A 24,675-nucleotide genomic window follows, 5' to 3' on the forward strand; every position below is an offset into this window, starting at 1 on the left:
CTGAGAAATATTGTTTTCAAGATATAGTAAAGGAGTTTCTGTTGGCTAGACAACTTGGTTAAAGGGGAAGATGGTCTAATCGGCAATGGAATTTTCAATTACTCTTCAACTTTATACAACCAATTATCGACACGGTAAAATTGAGTACATTTGTACTGGTATTGAATATCTTGGTTTATATTTAGGGTAAAGTTTCGCAGCTTTGTCATTCTATTTGAAAACATATTTTACACAAAGCCACAAAGAGGGCCAGAGATTTGTAATCTGATGTACTCAAAAAGGCCACTAGATGGCATCTGATTAAATTGCATATTCCTTAATTTCCCAACATTTGTATTTATGGATCCCTATTACTCTTCATGGGGTCCGGCAAAATAAAGGCAGTTCTATACATTAAAACTAACCTTACATTAAAGATTTCACAAAATATTAAGGGTTCCCACTCAGGCCACTACTCTACCACCACATCTACAACACAAAATCAATGTGTGTGTATCTATAGTGAATATGTAATTGTGTTTTTATGGTTTTAAATCTTACTTTACTGCTTGCATGAGTTACTTGATGTGGAATAGCAGCCATGTCATGGCTCTCTGTAGTACTGTGCACCTCCCATAGTCTGTCCTGGACTTGGGAATTGTGAAGAGACTTGGTGGTATGTCTGGTAGCTCTCTGTGCATTTAAGTGTGAGCCATGCAGGCCAGTTCTGGGCCAATTGTAATTTTCCTAAGTCCTTTTTTGTGGCAACTGACCACATGACTGGACAGTAGTCCAGGTGCGACAAAACAAGGGCCTGTAGAACCTACCTTGTTGATAGCGTTGTTAAGAAGGCAGAGCAGTGCTTTATTATGGACAGATCTATCCCCATCTTAGCTAGTGTTGTATCCATATGCTTTTACCATTTCAGAAGTTTATTCTCAACTTGTTACATTTCCACATCCATTACAAGATTTAGTTGAGATTCAGGGTTTAGTGCTTTTATTTTATGTCCCAAATACAATGCCTTTAGTTTTTGAAATTCATGTATTTAGGACTAACTTATTTCTTGCCACCCAGTCTGAAAGCAGCAGCTAATAGGAATCCATAAATACAAATGCTGGGAAATTAAGGAATATGCAATTTAATCAGATGCCATCTTAGTGGCCTTTTTGAGTACATCAGACTACAAATCTCTGGCCCTCTTTGTGGCTTTGTGTAAAATATGTTTTCAAATAGAATGAGAAAGCGGCAAAACTTCACCCCAAATATTAACCAAGATATTCAATACCAGTACAAATGTACTCAATTTTACCATGTCGATAATTGGTTGTATAAAGTTGAAGAGTAATTGAAAATTATTTTGCCGATTAGACCATCTTCCCCTTTAACCAAGTGGTCTAGCCTCAAGAAACTCCTTTACTATATCTTGAAAACAATATTTCTCAGTTCAAGTATTAAAGTTTGGCTTGCCTGTTAATTACCAAAATGACAGCGTTCAGTAACTTAACAGTAGCGTTGTAACCATGACAGCTCAAATAAGCCCCTTAAGAACGAGAGGCTTGTAGAATCACTCCTTTGAGTATTCAGTTCATAATTTGCTGTAGGGGAACTATTGGGCATTACCAACTGAAATAAACACAATGAGTGACAATTTGTCAGTCAGAGCCCAACTTCCCATCACTAGAGAAATGTGCCATAACAGCTGGCTAGCGATTTTGATTGACCTCTTGGCTGTCTAATAAACTTGTGATGCACAGTGTAAAGGTCTACATCAATTGTAGGTAACAATTATACTCCTACGGCACTAGAGTTGACAGCTGGGTCCTTAATTGACATGGCACTATTACAAGATACAGTAAAGGACAACCTCTGGTCAGAGGTAACATCCTTTATGAAACTCATGTTAAACTTCTCCTATTGTTATGACCCTCAGCCACTAGTAAGTCTACAATAGTCAGTATTTATCACTGTATGAAGATGCTCAGTAAAAGAGCAAAGCACCTCAATAGACTGACACAACATCCATTACTACAGGTCAACACTTAGAAAACAGCAACAAACTTCAGTGATCTTTTTTATTGTTTTACAAGAAGCCTTGCCTCCAATAAAGTAGTGTTGTGAACAGAAACATCAATGTCACAGCAGTGTTGCAATTCACCAGTTTAACACTCTCCCATCCCTATAAAAGCAAAGCCAGGAGGATCTATCAGAGAACCAAGGAGTCCTGGTCTGAGGCTGGAGGCCGTAGCCTGGGGATGGAAGTGGTTTAGCTCTGGCCTCCCAGGGTGTGCTTGTCAAACAGGTACTCTGCCATCTTGTTTTTGACAGCATCCATCTTGGTGAGGTTTGTGATGTAGTCTCCCAGCTTCTTAATGGCCTCCACCTGCTCATTCAGGTAATGAGTCTCCAGGAAGTCACACAGCTAAAGAGGGAAAACAGGTCAGAAAAGAGAATGAATACAGACTATTGTAACTACAGTAACACGTAGATAATGAGGTTTCAATTTAACTAGACAAGTCCGTTGACACTTATTTACAATGGCATCCTAATGTGGAACAATAGGTTAACTGCCTTGTTCAGGGGCAGAACACCTTTTTACCTTGTTAGCTCTGGGATTCAATCCAGCAACCTTTAAGGCATAAATCTCTAACCACTAGACAAACTGCTGCCCCTTACGCATTAGCTGCATTGTGTGCATCTGTGGAATACAGTGCGCGTGTGAAGAAGCAGGTCAAACAATCCCGTGTCATTAGTTATCAGAGCTACAACAACCTGATCATCTCCTGGGACAGTACCTGTATTCTATGTGATACATACATGTGATGTGTGGTTCCACCATAACTTACATGGGGGTCAACCTTGTCAGAGGCAATCTTGTGCAGGTCCAGCAGGGCCTGGTTCACATTCTTCTCCAGCTGCAGAGCACACTGCATTGCCTCCAGCCCATTGCCCCACTCATCACGTTCTGGCTTCTACACAAGACAGAGTGAACACAGAAAATGTTAATGACTAGACTACTAGCAGATGTTAAGGTTAGGATAAAGTTTAGTTACACCCCTTACACTTTCAGTTCAGTGGTTAGAGGCAGTATGTTCAGGACTACAGGTTCTCTAGATCAACTTACTCCATGGAGGAGAGTGTGTACAAGTGGTAAAGACATTTATCGGTCTACAATCTAAATGCGTTTACGACGCTCAGGCGCTCACCTTGATGTCCTGGAGTAAAATGCGTCCACCTCGCTTGTTCTGGAAGGAGAGTAGCTTGTCGGCGTGCTCCCGCTCCTCGTCGCTGTTCTCCTTGAAGAAATGCGCGAAACCAGGCAGAGCCACATCGTCACGGGAGAAATAGAAACCCTGGGTGGATAAACATAAAACTAAGGTTAGAAAAATATAAAAAGAACATGCCAAACGTGACTGGGCGTTGTGTTCGTTGTGGCAACTAAACTTTTTATGACAAAGGCATGAATCAGTCTGGTCTGTAGTCTATTTGGTAATCTGCCGATTAACCTGTCAAGGAGTTGTTACGCGCTCTGCCCAAAACAGGATAGATTCCCGGCTTCATTTGAAAAAAACAAATATGCACTTCACGGAATTTCTTGGCTATTAATTATCTAGACCAACATAATAAAAAAGGTGAGAGGCATTTAGGCCTATGAATAATACAGGTAAAACAACACGGTCCCCTTGGTAGACACCTTACCATTGAAGTGTAGGTGTAGGAGGCAAACATCTCCAAGTTGATCATTCGGTTGATAGCAGCTTCGCAATCGTGGTGATAGTTCTGGCGGATCTGAGACTCCATTTTGGCAGATTTTCTTTAATATCCAAATGAACGGTACAAAAATAGAGTTTATTCGACTATTTTGCTATTACAGTTCAAGTAAGTACTATGTCAACAACCAGGAATGTTCTATGATGCGGGACGAAGGCAGATGAGTTCCGTTCAATCACTGTTGAAGCAAGAACTTCTTCATGCGTCTTCGCAGACTTGTGAACTGGAATGAGCCTTGTTCGCTCTATTTATTGTTCCAAACGGAATGCGTCAGTGGAATACACCCTCACAAAGCGTAGCCAATCAACTTTAGAATTTCAACAGGAACTAGGCGGGTCATTTAAAGACGAGCCCACTCATACACATCCCCTAAAGCAAAGATTACTTTTTATATTGACAAGAGAGCCGAGTGACCACTCTAACAATGGAAATACATGTGCTCAACGAATGAAGACAGGCAAGATCATGTGGGACCATTCTAGCCAATGAGAGGGCAGGTATTCGTGTGAACAACACGCACAACTAAACATATTTTTTCTCAAAGTTTCCCGAATGCCACATGCATCCACATCTAAAGCAGTAGTATCAGCCAAAAGCAATGCTACAGTGCAGGTCGAACAACAGCGGTTATTGTTGAAAAATGTTTGTGTTTGTTATATCCTTAGAATACAATTGGAAGACTTGGAAAATCCATTCTAATGTTAGGCTAATTGAGAAATAGTCTGTGTCTATATTTGATTTAGGATATATAAGGAATTGAACTTTGAGACACAGGTCTGTAAACTTCTGTTTCATTCTCTAAGAGCACATGTTTCAATAACACATGAAGATTAATTATTGACCTTTTCCAGAATGCAGTCAAAAGAAAAACTTCGGGTTTATCACATAAAAAAAAACATAAATTCAATTTTCAGTATGAGGTATGGGAATACAGTAATGGACAGAGAAAGAAAGACTGGCTTTTGTAGAAATGGTATTTGATGATACACCTTTCGGTTTCAAATGACATATTGTTGTTGTCAAATGGTATATCAAAGTTGATTACAATAGCCTAGAAATAACTACACAAAATCAGTAGCTACATACATCTAACCATACTACTTGTGATGTAAGTGTATATAGTATATAGTGTATATAGTAAGTGTATATAAGTGTATATAGTATATAGTATGTTTACTGGTCATAGTATGGATATAGTTAGTATGCCAGATTAGCCAAAATACGAAGTTTTCAAGCAGTGGACATTATTTCCGTGCTTTCAGGGCCCATAATGCAATTCTTCAGACAACAGGCGTGGCTTCATAACATTTTAAGAAAATGGCAGAAAATATGTTGCCGAAGTGAGACGAGAGCGGATACAATTTCAGTGCTATAACTAATTATGACAAATAAGTTAAGTTTCTTTGCTACGCTATCCTTACGAAACGCGTAGCATATCATTGCAGCAGTATGTACCATTATGTTAGCTAGCTACCAAACACAAATTTAGTTGGCTATTTATACATCAGGCTTAGCTAAGCGGTATAGTCATTGTGCGTTCTCAATGAACATTGTTAATTCACTCTGGCTATCTACTCCGATTTCAGAGCACTCTCATCTGAGTGTGCCAAAGAACAGATTAATTGATTCATTTTACAACCGTAACACCCGTTGAATATAACCGGTATCAGTAAACGTCTGCAAAAAAGCATAATTAAATTGTTGCCAGAAACACAGTTACAGTCACCAATGCTCTGGATAACATGAAAACAGCATAACCAGCTCTGCTAGGGCGAGTAAAATGGTCAGAGTGAGGTGTTCTCTCATTTGTGTCTGGAAGTAGCTAGCAAGCTAGCCAAAGATAGCCAGTTAGCTTGGGTGCTTAATTGCCGTTGTGAGGTCAAAACGCTCGGATCAACCCTACTCCTCGGCCAGAGCGTCCAGTGTGGGCTCTGAACGCTCCGAGGGCGAAATGCTTTGAATTTCCAAACGGACAATCTGACAACGCTCTGAATTTACGAATGCCCAGAGCGTACTCTGGCACTCCAGATTGAATTTACCAACACATCTGAAATCGTATGATGTCTAGCTTGTCATTTGTTATGCTAACAAGCTAGCAAGAGGTTGCAAAGCAACAGCTTCCGGTAGACAGGCGAAGCGCTAGTAAGCTCAACTAATGTAGGGTGACCAGACGTCCCCGTTTTTGGTGGCCTGTCCCCGGTTGGAGCTGTCCCTGGAAATGTCCCAGTTTTTAGGGAGATGTCCCCGACCTCGTAGGGTAAATTGAATACTCCTGCACTAGATTGTGTAAGGCACAACCTGCAAAGAAAAGGAAACAGGCAAGTTTACAAAGAAAATGCAACAGGCAAATGCACAAACACCAGAGAAAACTCAGAAAGACATTTTTATTTACTATCTATCTGGATTTTTGCTGTTTTAGAGCTCAGGGATTCTTAAAAGATGCGACAATCAACTTTTTTCTACAAATATTTGTCTTAATTTTAACTAAATGTTAAGATTATATTTTGACACACCAAAGTATCAGCTATTAACACCATGTAAAGGAACAACCTCCTATTTTTTCATTAAATGCAACTAAGTGGATATGGTCAATTTCGTCAAACACCATAGAAGGCATTTCATTAGTACAATTATTGTAAAACAAGTGTTTAAAGTCCTTGATTATTTAATGCTAACATTAGATTATTCATAAATGTGTAATACACATCTCCAAACATTTTTGTTTTGTTTTATTGCCAGGGCTAATTTAGCTAGAAATCTGGCATGGTTTTCTAGATTTTGAACATGAAATAACTATTATAAAGCTAACATTATCCCTTAGGTCTAGCGCAATAAATACATTAATTGTTGAAGCATATGTTGCAGAACAGTGATTACAATATTTGTTCAGAATATTGACAACAACAACTAAATCAATCTTAAGGGGGCTAGTTCCTCTGTATAGATGGGAGAACCTTCCAGAAGGACAACCATCTCTGCAGCACTCCATCAATCAAGCCTTTATGGTAGAGTGGCCAGACGGAAGCAACTTCTCAGTAAAAGGCACTTGACAGCCTTTGAGTTTTAGTTTGCCAAAAGGCACCTAAAGGACTCTCAGTTTAAGGGCACAGGGCGAGACCTAGATGCAGACACGGGAGGAGGTTTTTCGAGTCTCTTATATTTATTAGTATCCAAGGGACAGGCAAGATATTGGTCATGGACAGGCAAAAAGATCATAACAAGGTCAGAGTCCAGGAGGTACAGAGTGGCAGGCAGGCTCGAGGTCAGGGCAGGCAGTATGGTCAGGGCAGGCGGGTTCACAGTCAGGGCAGGCAAGGGTCAAAACCGTGTGGACAAGCAAAACAGAGCTAAGAAAAAGCAGGGGCACGGGTTAATGATAAGGGAATTATATGCTTAAAGGTCATGATTAAAATAGTCCACCCTGAAACCATATAATTGTATGAAATTTATTAGAATCATAAAACTATAATCTGATGATGGGTGTAATTTTAGTCCGAATTAGAACAAGGACCTTTTGCTCTTTTTTAGTATGTAAGCAGGGTGCAAGTGGTAAACACATGATAAGAGAAGCTATTGACAGACAAGTTGTACTACTGTGTTCCTTTACAGGACATTCTGTCTCCACCCTTGGAGGGGAGAAACTGTTAGGCTTGCAGAAAATTAATGAAACATGTTGCAGATTAAATAAACAATGTGTCTGTATAGTGGAAAAACACTGACTGTCTGAGCAAGGCGTAGCTTAAGATATGAACTTGTTTGTGTGTGTGTTATAAAGACTGTGTTTGCATTTTGATTTCAGAACATTCTCTGGATAAACTGTACAGACCTTTTGCATTAGCTGAGTCTTTGCCTAATTATCATTAAACCCAGGGTCTTACAAATCTCGGGGATTGGGCAAAGCTTATTGATTGTTAGTTATTATCATTTGGGATTGAAAATTCTCCATAAATACAAATGTTGGGAAATTAAGGAATATGCAATTTAATCAGATGCCATCTAGTGGCCTTTTTGAGTACATCAGATTACAAATCTCTGGCCCTCTTTGTGGCTTTATATAAAATACGTTTTCAAATAGAATGACAAAGCTGCGAAACTTTACCCTAAATATGAACCAAGATAGTCAATACCATACAAATGTACTCAATTTTACCATGTCAATAATTGGTTGTATAAAGAATAAAGTTGAAGGGTAATTGAAAATTCCATTGCTGATTAGACAGTTCTCATTAGACCATCTTCCCCTTTAACCAAGATGTCTAGCCAAAAGAAACTCCTTTACTATATCTTGAAAACAATATTTCTCAGTTCAAGTATTAAAGTTTGGCTTGCCTGTTAATTACCAAAATGACAGCGTTCAGTAACTTAACAGTAGCGTTGTAACCATGACAGCTCAAATAAGCCCCTTAAGAACGAGAGGCTTGTAGAATCACTCCTTTGAGTATTCAGTTCATAATTTGCTGTAGGGGAACTATTGGGCATTACCAACTGAAATAAACACAATGAGTGACAATTTGTCAGTCAGAGCCCAACTTCCCATCACTAGAGAAATGTGCCATAACAGCTGGCTAGCGATTTTGATTGACCTCTTGGCTGTCTAATAAACTTGTGATGCACAGTGTAAAGGTCTACATCAATTGTAGGTAACAATTATACTCCTACGGCACTAGAGTTGACAGCTGGGTCCTTAATTGACATGGCACTATTACAAGATACAGTAAAGGACAACCTCTGGTCAGAGGTAACATCCTTTATGAAACTCATGTTAAACTTCTCCTATTGTTATGACCCTCAGCCACTAGTAAGTCTACAATAGTCAGTATTTATCACTGTATGAAGATGCTCAGTAAAAGAGCAAAGCACCTCAATAGACTGACACAACATCCATTACTACAGGTCAACACTTAGAAAACAGCAACAAACTTCAGTGATCTTTTTTATTGTTTTACAAGAAGCCTTGCCTCCAATAAAGTAGTGTTGTGAACAGAAACATCAATGTCACAGCAGTGTTGCAATTCACCAGTTTAACACTCTCCCATCCCTATAAAAGCAAAGCCAGGAGGATCTATCAGAGAACCAAGGAGTCCTGGTCTGAGGCTGGAGGCCGTAGCCTGGGGATGGAAGTGGTTTAGCTCTGGCCTCCCAGGGTGTGCTTGTCAAACAGGTACTCTGCCATCTTGTTTTTGACAGCATCCATCTTGGTGAGGTTTGTGATGTAGTCTCCCAGCTTCTTAATGGCCTCCACCTGCTCATTCAGGTAATGAGTCTCCAGGAAGTCACACAGCTAAAGAGGGAAAACAGGTCAGAAAAGAGAATGAATACAGACTATTGTAACTACAGTAACACGTAGATAATGAGGTTTCAATTTAACTAGACAAGTCCGTTGACACTTATTTACAATGGCATCCTAATGTGGAACAATAGGTTAACTGCCTTGTTCAGGGGCAGAACACCTTTTTACCTTGTTAGCTCTGGGATTCAATCCAGCAACCTTTAAGGCATAAATCTCTAACCACTAGACAAACTGCTGCCCCTTACGCATTAGCTGCATTGTGTGCATCTGTGGAATACAGTGCGCGTGTGAAGAAGCAGGTCAAACAATCCCGTGTCATTAGTTATCAGAGCTACAACAACCTGATCATCTCCTGGGACAGTACCTGTATTCTATGTGATACATACATGTGATGTGTGGTTCCACCATAACTTACATGGGGGTCAACCTTGTCAGAGGCAATCTTGTGCAGGTCCAGCAGGGCCTGGTTCACATTCTTCTCCAGCTGCAGAGCACACTGCATTGCCTCCAGCCCATTGCCCCACTCATCACGTTCTGGCTTCTACACAAGACAGAGTGAACACAGAAAATGTTAATGACTAGACTACTAGCAGATGTTAAGGTTAGGATAAAGTTTAGTTACACCCCTTACACTTTCAGTTCAGTGGTTAGAGGCAGTATGTTCAGGACTACAGGTTCTCTAGATCAACTTACTCCATGGAGGAGAGTGTGTACAAGTGGTAAAGACATTTATCGGTCTACAATCTAAATGCGTTTACGACGCTCAGGCGCTCACCTTGATGTCCTGGAGTAAAATGCGTCCACCTCGCTTGTTCTGGAAGGAGAGTAGCTTGTCGGCGTGCTCCCGCTCCTCGTCGCTGTTCTCCTTGAAGAAATGCGCGAAACCAGGCAGAGCCACATCGTCACGGGAGAAATAGAAACCCTGGGTGGATAAACATAAAACTAAGGTTAGAAAAATATAAAAAGAACATGCCAAACGTGACTGGGCGTTGTGTTCGTTGTGGCAACTAAACTTTTTATGACAAAGGCATGAATCAGTCTGGTCTGTAGTCTATTTGGTAATCTGCCGATTAACCTGTCAAGGAGTTGTTACGCGCTCTGCCCAAAACAGGATAGATTCCCGGCTTCATTTGAAAAAAACAAATATGCACTTCACGGAATTTCTTGGCTATTAATTATCTAGACCAACATAATAAAAAAGGTGAGAGGCATTTAGGCCTATGAATAATACAGGTAAAACAACACGGTCCCCTTGGTAGACACCTTACCATTGAAGTGTAGGTGTAGGAGGCAAACATCTCCAAGTTGATCATTCGGTTGATAGCAGCTTCGCAATCGTGGTGATAGTTCTGGCGGATCTGAGACTCCATTTTGGCAGATTTTCTTTAATATCCAAATGAACGGTACAAAAATAGAGTTTATTCGACTATTTTGCTATTACAGTTCAAGTAAGTACTATGTCAACAACCAGGAATGTTCTATGATGCGGGACGAAGGCAGATGAGTTCCGTTCAATCACTGTTGAAGCAAGAACTTCTTCATGCGTCTTCGCAGACTTGTGAACTGGAATGAGCCTTGTTCGCTCTATTTATTGTTCCAAACGGAATGCGTCAGTGGAATACACCCTCACAAAGCGTAGCCAATCAACTTTAGAATTTCAACAGGAACTAGGCGGGTCATTTAAAGACGAGCCCACTCATACACATCCCCTAAAGCAAAGATTACTTTTTATATTGACAAGAGAGCCGAGTGACCACTCTAACAATGGAAATACATGTGCTCAACGAATGAAGACAGGCAAGATCATGTGGGACCATTCTAGCCAATGAGAGGGCAGGTATTCGTGTGAACAACACGCACAACTAAACATATTTTTTTCAAAAGTTTCCCGAATGCCACATGCATCCACATCTAAAGCAGTAGTATCAGCCAAAAGCAATGCTACAGTGCAGGTCGAACAACAGCGGTTATTGTTGAAAAATGTTTGTGTTTGTTATATCCTTAGAATACAATTGGAAGACTTGGAAAATCCATTCTAATGTTAGGCTAATTGAGAAATAGTCTGTGTCTATATTTGATTTAGGATATATAAGGAATTGAACTTTGAGACACAGGTCTGTAAACTTCTGTTTCATTCTCTAAGAGCACATGTTTCAATAACACATGAAGATTAATTATTGACCTTTTCCAGAATGCAGTCAAAAGAAAAACTTCGGGTTTATCACATAAAAAAAAACATAAATTCAATTTTCAGTATGAGGTATGGGAATACAGTAATGGACAGAGAAAGAAAGACTGGCTTTTGTAGAAATGGTATTTGATGATACACCTTTCGGTTTCAAATGACATATTGTTGTTGTCAAATGGTATATCAAAGTTGATTACAATAGCCTAGAAATAACTACACAAAATCAGTAGCTACATACATCTAACCATACTACTTGTGATGTAAGTGTATATAGTATATAGTGTATATAGTAAGTGTATATAAGTGTATATAGTATATAGTATGTTTACTGGTCATAGTATGGATATAGTTAGTATGCCAGATTAGCCAAAATACGAAGTTTTCAAGCAGTGGACATTATTTCCGTGCTTTCAGGGCCCATAATGCAATTCTTCAGACAACAGGCGTGGCTTCATAACATTTTAAGAAAATGGCAGAAAATATGTTGCCGAAGTGAGACGAGAGCGGATACAATTTCAGTGCTATAACTAATTATGACAAATAAGTTAAGTTTCTTTGCTACGCTATCCTTACGAAACGCGTAGCATATCATTGCAGCAGTATGTACCATTATGTTAGCTAGCTACCAAACACAAATTTAGTTGGCTATTTATACATCAGGCTTAGCTAAGCGGTATAGTCATTGTGCGTTCTCAATGAACATTGTTAATTCACTCTGGCTATCTACTCCGATTTCAGAGCACTCTCATCTGAGTGTGCCAAAGAACAGATTAATTGATTCATTTTACAACCGTAACACCCGTTGAATATAACCGGTATCAGTAAACGTCTGCAAAAAAAGCATAATTAAATTGTTGCCAGAAACACAGTTACAGTCACCAATGCTCTGGATAACATGAAAACAGCATAACCAGCTCTGCTAGGGCGAGTAAAATGGTCAGAGTGAGGTGTTCTCTCATTTGTGTCTGGAAGTAGCTAGCAAGCTAGCCAAAGATAGCCAGTTAGCTTGGGTGCTTAATTGCCGTTGTGAGGTCAAAACGCTCGGATCAACCCTACTCCTCGGCCAGAGCGTCCAGTGTGGGCTCTGAACGCTCCGAGGGCGAAATGCTTTGAATTTCCAAACGGACAATCTGACAACGCTCTGAATTTACGAATGCCCAGAGCGTACTCTGGCACTCCAGATTGAATTTACCAACACATCTGAAATCGTATGATGTCTAGCTTGTCATTTGTTATGCTAACAAGCTAGCAAGAGGTTGCAAAGCAACAGCTTCCGGTAGACAGGCGAAGCGCTAGTAAGCTCAACTAATGTAGGGTGACCAGACGTCCCCGTTTTTGGTGGCCTGTCCCCGGTTGGAGCTGTCCCTGGAAATGTCCCAGTTTTTAGGGAGATGTCCCCGACCTCGTAGGGTAAATTGAATACTCCTGCACTAGATTGTGTAAGGCACAACCTGCAAAGAAAAGGAAACAGGCAAGTTTACAAAGAAAATGCAACAGGCAAATGCACAAACACCAGAGAAAACTCAGAAAGACATTTTTATTTACTATCTATCTGGATTTTTGCTGTTTTAGAGCTCAGGGATTCTTAAAAGATGCGACAATCAACTTTTTTCTACAAATATTTGTCTTAATTTTAACTAAATGTTAAGATTATATTTTGACACACCAAAGTATCAGCTATTAACACCATGTAAAGGAACAACCTCCTATTTTTTCATTAAATGCAACTAAGTGGATATGGTCAATTTCGTCAAACACCATAGAAGGCATTTCATTAGTACAATTATTGTAAAACAAGTGTTTAAAGTCCTTGATTATTTAATGCTAACATTAGATTATTCATAAATGTGTAATACACATCTCCAAACATTTTTGTTTTGTTTTATTGCCAGGGCTAATTTAGCTAGAAATCTGGCATGGTTTTCTAGATTTTGAACATGAAATAACTATTATAAAGCTAACATTATCCCTTAGGTCTAGCGCAATAAATACATTAATTGTTGAAGCATATGTTGCAGAACAGTGATTACAATATTTGTTCAGAATATTGACAACAACAACTAAATCAATCTTAAGGGGGCTAGTTCCTCTGTATAGATGGGAGAACCTTCCAGAAGGACAACCATCTCTGCAGCACTCCATCAATCAAGCCTTTATGGTAGAGTGGCCAGACGGAAGCAACTTCTCAGTAAAGGCACTTGACAGCCTTTGAGTTTTAGTTTGCCAAAAGGCACCTAAAGGACTCTCAGTTTAAGGGCACAGGGCGAGACCTAGATGCAGACACGGGAGGAGGTTTTTCGAGTCTCTTATATTTATTAGTATCCAAGGGACAGGCAAGATATTGGTCATGGACAGGCAAAAAGATCATAACAAGGTCAGAGTCCAGGAGGTACAGAGTGGCAGGCAGGCTCGAGGTCAGGGCAGGCAGTATGGTCAGGGCAGGCGGGTTCACAGTCAGGGCAGGCAAGGGTCAAAACCGTGTGGACAAGCAAAACAGAGCTAAGAAAAAGCAGGGGCACGGGTTAATGATAAGGGAATTATATGCTTAAAGGTCATGATTAAAATAGTCCACCCTGAAACCATATAATTGTATGAAATTTATTAGAATCATAAAACTATAATCTGATGATGGGTGTAATTTTAGTCCGAATTAGAACAAGGACCTTTTGCTCTTTTTTAGTATGTAAGCAGGGTGCAAGTGGTAAACACATGATAAGAGAAGCTATTGACAGACAAGTTGTACTACTGTGTTCCTTTACAGGACATTCTGTCTCCACCCTTGGAGGGGAGAAACTGTTAGGCTTGCAGAAAATTAATGAAACATGTTGCAGATTAAATAAACAATGTGTCTGTATAGTGGAAAAACACTGACTGTCTGAGCAAGGCGTAGCTTAAGATATGAACTTGTTTGTGTGTGTGTTATAAAGACTGTGTTTGCATTTTGATTTCAGAACATTCTCTGGATAAACTGTACAGACCTTTTGCATTAGCTGAGTCTTTGCCTAATTATCATTAAACCCAGGGTCTTACAAATCTCGGGGATTGGGCAAAGCTTATTGATTGTTAGTTATTATCATTTGGGATTGAAAATTCTCCATAAATACAAATGTTGGGAAATTAAGGAATATGCAATTTAATCAGATGCCATCTAGTGGCCTTTTTGAGTACATCAGATTACAAATCTCTGGCCCTCTTTGTGGCTTTATATAAAATACGTTTTCAAATAGAATGACAAAGCTGCGAAACTTTACCCTAAATATGAACCAAGATAGTCAATACCATACAAATGTACTCAATTTTACCATGTCAATAATTGGTTGTATAAAGAATAAAGTTGAAGGGTAATTGAAAATTCCATTGCTGATTAGACAGTTCTCATTAGACCATCTTCCCCTTTAACCAAGATGTCTAGCCAAAAGAAACTCCTTTACTATATCTTGAAAACAATATTTCTCAGTTCAAGTATTAAAGTTTGGCTTGCCTGTTAATTACCAAAATGACAGCGTTCAGTAACTTAACAGTAGCGTTGTAACCATGACAGCTCAAATAAGCCCCTTAAGAACGAGAGGCTTGTAGAATCACTCCTTTGAGTATTCAGTTCATAATTTGCTGTAGGGGAACTATTGGGCATTACCAACTGAAATAAACACAATGAGTGACAATTTGTCAGTCAGAGCCCAACTTCCCATCACTAGAGAAATGTGCCATAACAGCTGGCTAGCGATTTTGATTGACCTCTTGGCTGTCTAATAAACTTGTGATGCACAGTGTAAAGGTCTACATCAATTGTAGGTAACAATTATACTCCTACGGCACTAGAGTTGACAGCTGGGTCCTTAATTGACATGGCACTATTACAAGATACAGTAAAGGACAACCTCTGGTCAGAGGTAACATCCTTTATGAAACTCATGTTAAACTTCTCCTATTGTTATGACCCTCAGCCACTAGTAAGTCTACAATAGTCAGTATTTATCACTGTATGAAGATGCTCAGTAAAAGAGCAAAGCACCTCAATAGACTGACACAACATCCATTACTACAGGTCAACACTTAGAAAACAGCAACAAACTTCAGTGATCTTTTTTATTGTTTTACAAGAAGCCTTGCCTCCAATAAAGTAGTGTTGTGAACAGAAACATCAATGTCACAGCAGTGTTGCAATTCACCAGTTTAACACTCTCCCATCCCTATAAAAGCAAAGCCAGGAGGATCTATCAGAGAACCAAGGAGTCCTGGTCTGAGGCTGGAGGCCGTAGCCTGGGGATGGAAGTGGTTTAGCTCTGGCCTCCCAGGGTGTGCTTGTCAAACAGGTACTCTGCCATCTTGTTTTTGACAGCATCCATCTTGGTGAGGTTTGTGATGTAGTCTCCCAGCTTCTTAATGGCCTCCACCTGCTCATTCAGGTAATGAGTCTCCAGGAAGTCACACAGCTAAAGAGGGAAAACAGGTCAGAAAAGAGAATGAATACAGACTATTGTAACTACAGTAACACGTAGATAATGAGGTTTCAATTTAACTAGACAAGTCCGTTGACACTTATTTACAATGGCATCCTAATGTGGAACAATAGGTTAACTGCCTTGTTCAGGGGCAGAACACCTTTTTACCTTGTTAGCTCTGGGATTCAATCCAGCAACCTTTAAGGCATAAATCTCTAACCACTAGACAAACTGCTGCCCCTTACGCATTAGCTGCATTGTGTGCATCTGTGGAATACAGTGCGCGTGTGAAGAAGCAGGTCAAACAATCCCGTGTCATTAGTTATCAGAGCTACAACAACCTGATCATCTCCTGGGACAGTACCTGTATTCTATGTGATACATACATGTGATGTGTGGTTCCACCATAACTTACATGGGGGTCAACCTTGTCAGAGGCAATCTTGTGCAGGTCCAGCAGGGCCTGGTTCACATTCTTCTCCAGCTGCAGAGCACACTGCATTGCCTCCAGCCCATTGCCCCACTCATCACGTTCTGGCTTCTACACAAGACAGAGTGAACACAGAAAATGTTAATGACTAGACTACTAGCAGATGTTAAGGTTAGGATAAAGTTTAGTTACACCCCTTACACTTTCAGTTCAGTGGTTAGAGGCAGTATGTTCAGGACTACAGGTTCTCTAGATCAACTTACTCCATGGAGGAGAGTGTGTACAAGTGGTAAAGACATTTATCGGTCTACAATCTAAATGCGTTTACGACGCTCAGGCGCTCACCTTGATGTCCTGGAGTAAAATGCGTCCACCTCGCTTGTTCTGGAAGGAGAGTAGCTTGTCGGCGTGCTCCCGCTCCTCGTCGCTGTTCTCCTTGAAGAAATGCGCGAAACCAGGCAGAGCCACATCGTCACGGGAGAAATAGAAACCCTGGGTGGATAAACATAAAACTAAGGTTAGAAAAATATAAAAAGAACATGCCAAACGTGACTGGGCGTTGTGTTCGTTGTGGCAACTAAACTTTTTATGACAAAGGCATGAATCAGTCTGGTCTGTAGTCTATTTGGTAATCTGCCGATTAACCTGTCAAGGAGTTGTTACGCGCTCTGCCCAAAACAGGATAGATTCCCGGCTTCATTTGAAAAAAACAAATATGCACTTCACGGAATTTCTTGGCTATTAATTATCTAGACCAACATAATAAAAAAGGTGAGAGGCATTTAGGCCTATGAATAATACAGGTAAAACAACACGGTCCCCTTGGTAGACACCTTACCATTGAAGTGTAGGTGTAGGAGGCAAACATCTCCAAGTTGATCATTCGGTTGATAGCAGCTTCGCAATCGTGGTGATAGTTCTGGCGGATCTGAGACTCCATTTTGGCAGATTTTCTTTAATATCCAAATGAACGGTACAAAAATAGAGTTTATTCGACTATTTTGCTATTACAGTTCAAGTAAGTACTATGTCAACAACCAGGAATGTTCTATGATGCGGGACGAAGGCAGATGAGTTCCGTTCAATCACTGTTGAAGCAAGAACTTCTTCATGCGTCTTCGCAGACTTGTGAACTGGAATGAGCCTTGTTCGCTCTATTTATTGTTCCAAACGGAATGCGTCAGTGGAATACACCCTCACAAAGCGTAGCCAATCAACTTTAGAATTTCAACAGGAACTAGGCGGGTCATTTAAAGACGAGCCCACTCATACACATCCCCTAAAGCAAAGATTACTTTTTATATTGACAAGAGAGCCGAGTGACCACTCTAACAATGGAAATACATGTGCTCAACGAATGAAGACAGGCAAGATCATGTGGGACCATTCTAGCCAATGAGAGGGCAGGTATTCGTGTGAACAACACGCACAACTAAACATATTTTTTCTCAAAGTTTCCCGAATGCCACATGCATCCACATCTAAAGCAGTAGTATCAGCCAAAAGCAATGCTACAGTGCAGGTCGAACAACAGCGGTTATTGTTGAAAAATGTTTGTGTTTGTTATATCCTTAGAATACAATTGGAAGACTTGGAAAATCCATTCTAATGTTAGGCTAATTGAGAAATAGTCTGTGTCTATATTTGATTTAGGATATATAAGGAATTGAACTTTGAGACACAGGTCTGTAAACTTCTGTTTCATTCTCTAAGAGCACATGTTTCAATAACACATGAAGATTAATTATTGACCTTTTCCAGAATGCAGTCAAAAGAAAAACTTCGGGTTTATCACATAAAAAAAAACATAAATTCAATTTTCAGTATGAGGTATGGGAATACAGTAATGGACAGAGAAAGAAAGACTGGCTTTTGTAGAAATGGTATTTGATGATACACCTTTCGGTTTCAAATGACATATTGTTGTTGTCAAATGGTATATCAAAGTTGATTACAATAGCCTAGAAATAACTACACAAAATCAGTAGCTACATACATCTAACCATACTACTTGTGATGTAAGTGTATATAGTATATAGTGTATATAGTAAGTGTATATAAGTGTATATAGTATATAGTATGTTTACTGGTCATAGTATGGATATAGTTAGTATGCCAGATTAGCCAAAATACGAAGTTTTCAAGCAGTGGACATTATTTCCGTGCTTTCAGGGCCCATAATGCAATTCTTCAGACAACAGGCGTGGCTTCATAACATTTTAAGAAAATGGCAGAAAATATGTTGCCGAAGTGAGACGAGAGCGGATACAATTTCAGTGCTATAACTAATTATGACAAATAAGTTAAGTTTCTTTGCTACGCTATCCTTACGAAACGCGTAGCATATCATTGCAGCAGTATGTACCATTATGTTAGCTAGCTACCAAACACAAATTTAGTTGGCTATTTATACATCAGGCTTAGCTAAGCGGTATAGTCATTGTGCGTTCTCAATGAACATTGTTAATTCACTCTGGCTATCTACTCCGATTTCAGAGCACTCTCATCTGAGTGTGCCAAAGAACAGATTAATTGATTCATTTTACAACCGTAACACCCGTTGAATATAACCGGTATCAGTAAACGTCTGCAAAAAAAGCATAATTAAATTGTTGCCAGAAACACAGTTACAGTCACCAATGCTCTGGATAACATGAAAACAGCATAACCAGCTCTGCTAGGGCGAGTAAAATGGTCAGAGTGAGGTGTTCTCTCATTTGTGTCTGGAAGTAGCTAGCAAGCTAGCCAAAGATAGCCAGTTAGCTTGGGTGCTTAATTGCCGTTGTGAGGTCAAAACGCTCGGATCAACCCTACTCCTCGGCCAGAGCGTCCAGTGTGGGCTCTGAACGCTCCGAGGGCGAAATGCTTTGAATTTCCAAACGGACAATCTGACAACGCTCTGAATTTACGAATGCCCAGAGCGTACTCTGGCACTCCAGATTGAATTTACCAACACATCTGAAATCGTATGATGTCTAGCTTGTCATTTGTTATGCTAACAAGCTAGCAAGAGGTTGCAAAGCAACAGCTTCCGGTAGACAGGCGAAGCGCTAGTAAGCTCAACTAATGTAGGGTGACCAGACGTCCCCGTTTTTGGTGGCCTGTCCCCGGTTGGAGCTGTCCCTGGAAATGTCCCAGTTTTTAGGGAGATGTCCCCGACCTCGTAGGGTAAATTGAATACTCCTGCACTAGATTGTGTAAGGCACAACCTGCAAAGAAAAGGAAACAGGCAAGTTTACAAAGAAAATGCAACAGGCAAATGCACAAACACCAGAGAAAACTCAGAAAGACATTTTTATTTACTATCTATCTGGATTTTTGCTGTTTTAGAGCTCAGGGATTCTTAAAAGATGCGACAATCAACTTTTTTCTACAAATATTTGTCTTAATTTTAACTAAATGTTAAGATTATATTTTGACACACCAAAGTATCAGCTATTAACACCATGTAAAGGAACAACCTCCTATTTTTTCATTAAATGCAACTAAGTGGATATGGTCAATTTCGTCAAACACCATAGAAGGCATTTCATTAGTACAATTATTGTAAAACAAGTGTTTAAAGTCCTTGATTATTTAATGCTAACATTAGATTATTCATAAATGTGTAATACACATCTCCAAACATTTTTGTTTTGTTTTATTGCCAGGGCTAATTTAGCTAGAAATCTGGCATGGTTTTCTAGATTTTGAACATGAAATAACTATTATAAAGCTAACATTATCCCTTAGGTCTAGCGCAATAAATACATTAATTGTTGAAGCATATGTTGCAGAACAGTGATTACAATATTTGTTCAGAATATTGACAACAACAACTAAATCAATCTTAAGGGGGCTAGTTCCTCTGTATAGATGGGAGAACCTTCCAGAAGGACAACCATCTCTGCAGCACTCCATCAATCAAGCCTTTATGGTAGAGTGGCCAGACGGAAGCAACTTCTCAGTAAAAGGCACTTGACAGCCTTTGAGTTTTAGTTTGCCAAAAGGCACCTAAAGGACTCTCAGTTTAAGGGCACAGGGCGAGACCTAGATGCAGACACGGGAGGAGGTTTTTCGAGTCTCTTATATTTATTAGTATCCAAGGGACAGGCAAGATATTGGTCATGGACAGGCAAAAAGATCATAACAAGGTCAGAGTCCAGGAGGTACAGAGTGGCAGGCAGGCTCGAGGTCAGGGCAGGCAGTATGGTCAGGGCAGGCGGGTTCACAGTCAGGGCAGGCAAGGGTCAAAACCGTGTGGACAAGCAAAACAGAGCTAAGAAAAAGCAGGGGCACGGGTTAATGATAAGGGAATTATATGCTTAAAGGTCATGATTAAAATAGTCCACCCTGAAACCATATAATTGTATGAAATTTATTAGAATCATAAAACTATAATCTGATGATGGGTGTAATTTTAGTCCGAATTAGAACAAGGACCTTTTGCTCTTTTTTAGTATGTAAGCAGGGTGCAAGTGGTAAACACATGATAAGAGAAGCTATTGACAGACAAGTTGTACTACTGTGTTCCTTTACAGGACATTCTGTCTCCACCCTTGGAGGGGAGAAACTGTTAGGCTTGCAGAAAATTAATGAAACATGTTGCAGATTAAATAAACAATGTGTCTGTATAGTGGAAAAACACTGACTGTCTGAGCAAGGCGTAGCTTAAGATATGAACTTGTTTGTGTGTGTGTTATAAAGACTGTGTTTGCATTTTGATTTCAGAACATTCTCTGGATAAACTGTACAGACCTTTTGCATTAGCTGAGTCTTTGCCTAATTATCATTAAACCCAGGGTCTTACAAATCTCGGGGATTGGGCAAAGCTTATTGATTGTTAGTTATTATCATTTGGGATTGAAAATTCTCCATAAATACAAATGTTGGGAAATTAAGGAATATGCAATTTAATCAGATGCCATCTAGTGGCCTTTTTGAGTACATCAGATTACAAATCTCTGGCCCTCTTTGTGGCTTTATATAAAATACGTTTTCAAATAGAATGACAAAGCTGCGAAACTTTACCCTAAATATGAACCAAGATAGTCAATACCATACAAATGTACTCAATTTTACCATGTCAATAATTGGTTGTATAAAGAATAAAGTTGAAGGGTAATTGAAAATTCCATTGCTGATTAGACAGTTCTCATTAGACCATCTTCCCCTTTAACCAAGATGTCTAGCCAAAAGAAACTCCTTTACTATATCTTGAAAACAATATTTCTCAGTTCAAGTATTAAAGTTTGGCTTGCCTGTTAATTACCAAAATGACAGCGTTCAGTAACTTAACAGTAGCGTTGTAACCATGACAGCTCAAATAAGCCCCTTAAGAACGAGAGGCTTGTAGAATCACTCCTTTGAGTATTCAGTTCATAATTTGCTGTAGGGGAACTATTGGGCATTACCAACTGAAATAAACACAATGAGTGACAATTTGTCAGTCAGAGCCCAACTTCCCATCACTAGAGAAATGTGCCATAACAGCTGGCTAGCGATTTTGATTGACCTCTTGGCTGTCTAATAAACTTGTGATGCACAGTGTAAAGGTCTACATCAATTGTAGGTAACAATTATACTCCTACGGCACTAGAGTTGACAGCTGGGTCCTTAATTGACATGGCACTATTACAAGATACAGTAAAGGACAACCTCTGGTCAGAGGTAACATCCTTTATGAAACTCATGTTAAACTTCTCCTATTGTTATGACCCTCAGCCACTAGTAAGTCTACAATAGTCAGTATTTATCACTGTATGAAGATGCTCAGTAAAAGAGCAAAGCACCTCAATAGACTGACACAACATCCATTACTACAGGTCAACACTTAGAAAACAGCAACAAACTTCAGTGATCTTTTTTATTGTTTTACAAGAAGCCTTGCCTCCAATAAAGTAGTGTTGTGAACAGAAACATCAATGTCACAGCAGTGTTGCAATTCACCAGTTTAACACTCTCCCATCCCTATAAAAGCAAAGCCAGGAGGATCTATCAGAGAACCAAGGAGTCCTGGTCTGAGGCTGGAGGCCGTAGCCTGGGGATGGAAGTGGTTTAGCTCTGGCCTCCCAGGGTGTGCTTGTCAAACAGGTACTCTGCCATCTTGTTTTTGACAGCATCCATCTTGGTGAGGTTTGTGATGTAGTCTCCCAGCTTCTTAATGGCCTCCACCTGCTCATTCAGGTAATGAGTCTCCAGGAAGTCACACAGCTAAAGAGGGAAAACAGGTCAGAAAAGAGAATGAATACAGACTATTGTAACTACAGTAACACGTAGATAATGAGGTTTCAATTTAACTAGACAAGTCCGTTGACACTTATTTACAATGGCATCCTAATGTGGAACAATAGGTTAACTGCCTTGTTCAGGGGCAGAACACCTTTTTACCTTGTTAGCTCTGGGATTCAATCCAGCAACCTTTAAGGCATAAATCTCTAACCACTAGACAAACTGCTGCCCCTTACGCATTAGCTGCATTGTGTGCATCTGTGGAATACAGTGCGCGTGTGAAGAAGCAGGTCAAACAATCCCGTGTCATTAGTTATCAGAGCTACAACAACCTGATCATCTCCTGGGACAGTACCTGTATTCTATGTGATACATACATGTGATGTGTGGTTCCACCATAACTTACATGGGGGTCAACCTTGTCAGAGGCAATCTTGTGCAGGTCCAGCAGGGCCTGGTTCACATTCTTCTCCAGCTGCAGAGCACACTGCATTGCCTCCAGCCCATTGCCCCACTCATCACGTTCTGGCTTCTACACAAGACAGAGTGAACACAGAAAATGTTAATGACTAGACTACTAGCAGATGTTAAGGTTAGGATAAAGTTTAGTTACACCCCTTACACTTTCAGTTCAGTGGTTAGAGGCAGTATGTTCAGGACTACAGGTTCTCTAGATCAACTTACTCCATGGAGGAGAGTGTGTACAAGTGGTAAAGACATTTATCGGTCTACAATCTAAATGCGTTTACGACGCTCAGGCGCTCACCTTGATGTCCTGGAGTAAAATGCGTCCACCTCGCTTGTTCTGGAAGGAGAGTAGCTTGTCGGCGTGCTCCCGCTCCTCGTCGCTGTTCTCCTTGAAGAAATGCGCGAAACCAGGCAGAGCCACATCGTCACGGGAGAAATAGAAACCCTGGGTGGATAAACATAAAACTAAGGTTAGAAAAATATAAAAAGAACATGCCAAACGTGACTGGGCGTTGTGTTCGTTGTGGCAACTAAACTTTTTATGACAAAGGCATGAATCAGTCTGGTCTGTAGTCTATTTGGTAATCTGCCGATTAACCTGTCAAGGAGTTGTTACGCGCTCTGCCCAAAACAGGATAGACGGCTTCATTTGAAAAAAACAAATATGCACTTCACGGAATTTCTTGGCTATTAATTATCTAGACCAACATAATAAAAAAGGTGAGAGGCATTTAGGCCTATGAATAATACAGGTAAAACAACACGGTCCCCTTGGTAGACACCTTACCATTGAAGTGTAGGTGTAGGAGGCAAACATCTCCAAGTTGATCATTCGGTTGATAGCAGCTTCGCAATCGTGGTGATAGTTCTGGCGGATCTGAGACTCCATTTTGGCAGATTTTCTTTAATATCCAAATGAACGGTACAAAAATAGAGTTTATTCGACTATTTTGCTATTACAGTTCAAGTAAGTACTATGTCAACAACCAGGAATGTTCTATGATGCGGGACGAAGGCAGATGAGTTCCGTTCAATCACTGTTGAAGCAAGAACTTCTTCATGCGTCTTCGCAGACTTGTGAACTGGAATGAGCCTTGTTCGCTCTATTTATTGTTCCAAACGGAATGCGTCAGTGGAATACACCCTCACAAAGCGTAGCCAATCAACTTTAGAATTTCAACAGGAACTAGGCGGGTCATTTAAAGACGAGCCCACTCATACACATCCCCTAAAGCAAAGATTACTTTTTATATTGACAAGAGAGCCGAGTGACCACTCTAACAATGGAAATACATGTGCTCAACGAATGAAGACAGGCAAGATCATGTGGGACCATTCTAGCCAATGAGAGGGCAGGTATTCGTGTGAACAACACGCACAACTAAACATATTTTTTCTCAAAGTTTCCCGAATGCCACATGCATCCACATCTAAAGCAGTAGTATCAGCCAAAAGCAATGCTACAGTGCAGGTCGAACAACAGCGGTTATTGTTGAAAAATGTTTGTGTTTGTTATATCCTTAGAATACAATTGGAAGACTTGGAAAATCCATTCTAATGTTAGGCTAATTGAGAAATAGTCTGTGTCTATATTTGATTTAGGATATATAAGGAATTGAACTTTGAGACACAGGTCTGTAAACTTCTGTTTCATTCTCTAAGAGCACATGTTTCAATAACACATGAAGATTAATTATTGACCTTTTCCAGAATGCAGTCAAAAGAAAAACTTCGGGTTTATCACATAAAAAAAAACATAAATTCAATTTTCAGTATGAGGTATGGGAATACAGTAATGGACAGAGAAAGAAAGACTGGCTTTTGTAGAAATGGTATTTGATGATACACCTTTCGGTTTCAAATGACATATTGTTGTTGTCAAATGGTATATCAAAGT

General features: G+C 39.9%; 4 protein-coding genes across 4 annotated transcripts; all 4 read right to left on the minus strand.

Annotated features, from left to right (window-relative positions):
* Window positions 1-2,040: 2,040 nt before the first annotated feature.
* LOC124000245 (ferritin, middle subunit-like) lies at window positions 2,041-4,025 on the minus strand. The gene is made up of 4 exons (XM_046306482.1): window positions 3,679-4,025; window positions 3,186-3,332; window positions 2,826-2,951; window positions 2,041-2,401 (listed from the first exon to the last, which is right to left on the minus strand). The coding sequence occupies exons 1-4, from the start codon at window positions 3,778-3,780 to the stop codon at window positions 2,246-2,248; spliced, it is 531 nt and encodes a 176-aa protein (XP_046162438.1). The 5' UTR covers window positions 3,781-4,025; the 3' UTR covers window positions 2,041-2,245.
* A 4,645-nt stretch (window positions 4,026-8,670) lies between these two features.
* Window positions 8,671-10,655, minus strand: LOC124000246 (ferritin, middle subunit-like). Its single transcript, XM_046306483.1, has 4 exons — window positions 10,309-10,655; window positions 9,816-9,962; window positions 9,456-9,581; window positions 8,671-9,031 (listed from the first exon to the last, which is right to left on the minus strand). Exons 1-4 carry the CDS (start codon window positions 10,408-10,410, stop codon window positions 8,876-8,878), a joined length of 531 nt encoding a protein of 176 aa, XP_046162439.1. The 5' UTR covers window positions 10,411-10,655; the 3' UTR covers window positions 8,671-8,875.
* Window positions 10,656-15,300: 4,645 nt separating this feature from the next.
* Window positions 15,301-17,285, minus strand: LOC123999118 (ferritin, middle subunit-like). Its single transcript, XM_046304542.1, has 4 exons — window positions 16,939-17,285; window positions 16,446-16,592; window positions 16,086-16,211; window positions 15,301-15,661 (listed from the first exon to the last, which is right to left on the minus strand). The coding sequence occupies exons 1-4, from the start codon at window positions 17,038-17,040 to the stop codon at window positions 15,506-15,508; spliced, it is 531 nt and encodes a 176-aa protein (XP_046160498.1). The 5' UTR covers window positions 17,041-17,285; the 3' UTR covers window positions 15,301-15,505.
* Window positions 17,286-21,931: 4,646 nt separating this feature from the next.
* Window positions 21,932-23,912, minus strand: LOC123999145 (ferritin, middle subunit-like). Its single transcript, XM_046304604.1, has 4 exons — window positions 23,566-23,912; window positions 23,077-23,223; window positions 22,717-22,842; window positions 21,932-22,292 (listed from the first exon to the last, which is right to left on the minus strand). The coding sequence occupies exons 1-4, from the start codon at window positions 23,665-23,667 to the stop codon at window positions 22,137-22,139; spliced, it is 531 nt and encodes a 176-aa protein (XP_046160560.1). The 5' UTR covers window positions 23,668-23,912; the 3' UTR covers window positions 21,932-22,136.
* Between the last annotated feature and the right edge of the window lie 763 nt (window positions 23,913-24,675).

The sequence above is a fragment of the Oncorhynchus gorbuscha genome, linkage group LG16 (assembly GCF_021184085.1).
Source record: "Oncorhynchus gorbuscha isolate QuinsamMale2020 ecotype Even-year linkage group LG16, OgorEven_v1.0, whole genome shotgun sequence".
In the NCBI taxonomy this organism is placed as follows: Eukaryota; Metazoa; Chordata; class Actinopteri; order Salmoniformes; family Salmonidae; genus Oncorhynchus; species Oncorhynchus gorbuscha.

Coding starts and splice junctions, on each gene's coding strand:
- LOC123999145 (XM_046304604.1), bottom strand. CDS start 23,667: ATGGAGTCTCAGATCCGCCAGAACTATCACCACGATTGCGAAGCTGCT. Junction 23,224..23,565: donor CCTACACCTACACTTCAATG/GTAAGGTGTCTA, acceptor TTATCCACCCAG/GGTTTCTATTTCTCCCGTGA. Junction 22,843..23,076: donor TTTTACTCCAGGACATCAAG/GTGAGCGCCTGA, acceptor TGTCTTGTGTAG/AAGCCAGAACGTGATGAGTG.
- LOC123999118 (XM_046304542.1), bottom strand. CDS start 17,040: ATGGAGTCTCAGATCCGCCAGAACTATCACCACGATTGCGAAGCTGCT. Junction 16,212..16,445: donor TTTTACTCCAGGACATCAAG/GTGAGCGCCTGA, acceptor TGTCTTGTGTAG/AAGCCAGAACGTGATGAGTG. Junction 15,662..16,085: donor CTGACAAGGTTGACCCCCAT/GTAAGTTATGGT, acceptor TTCCCTCTTTAG/CTGTGTGACTTCCTGGAGAC.
- LOC124000246 (XM_046306483.1), bottom strand. CDS start 10,410: ATGGAGTCTCAGATCCGCCAGAACTATCACCACGATTGCGAAGCTGCT. Junction 9,582..9,815: donor TTTTACTCCAGGACATCAAG/GTGAGCGCCTGA, acceptor TGTCTTGTGTAG/AAGCCAGAACGTGATGAGTG. Junction 9,032..9,455: donor CTGACAAGGTTGACCCCCAT/GTAAGTTATGGT, acceptor TTCCCTCTTTAG/CTGTGTGACTTCCTGGAGAC.
- LOC124000245 (XM_046306482.1), bottom strand. CDS start 3,780: ATGGAGTCTCAGATCCGCCAGAACTATCACCACGATTGCGAAGCTGCT. Junction 3,333..3,678: donor CCTACACCTACACTTCAATG/GTAAGGTGTCTA, acceptor TTATCCACCCAG/GGTTTCTATTTCTCCCGTGA. Junction 2,952..3,185: donor TTTTACTCCAGGACATCAAG/GTGAGCGCCTGA, acceptor TGTCTTGTGTAG/AAGCCAGAACGTGATGAGTG.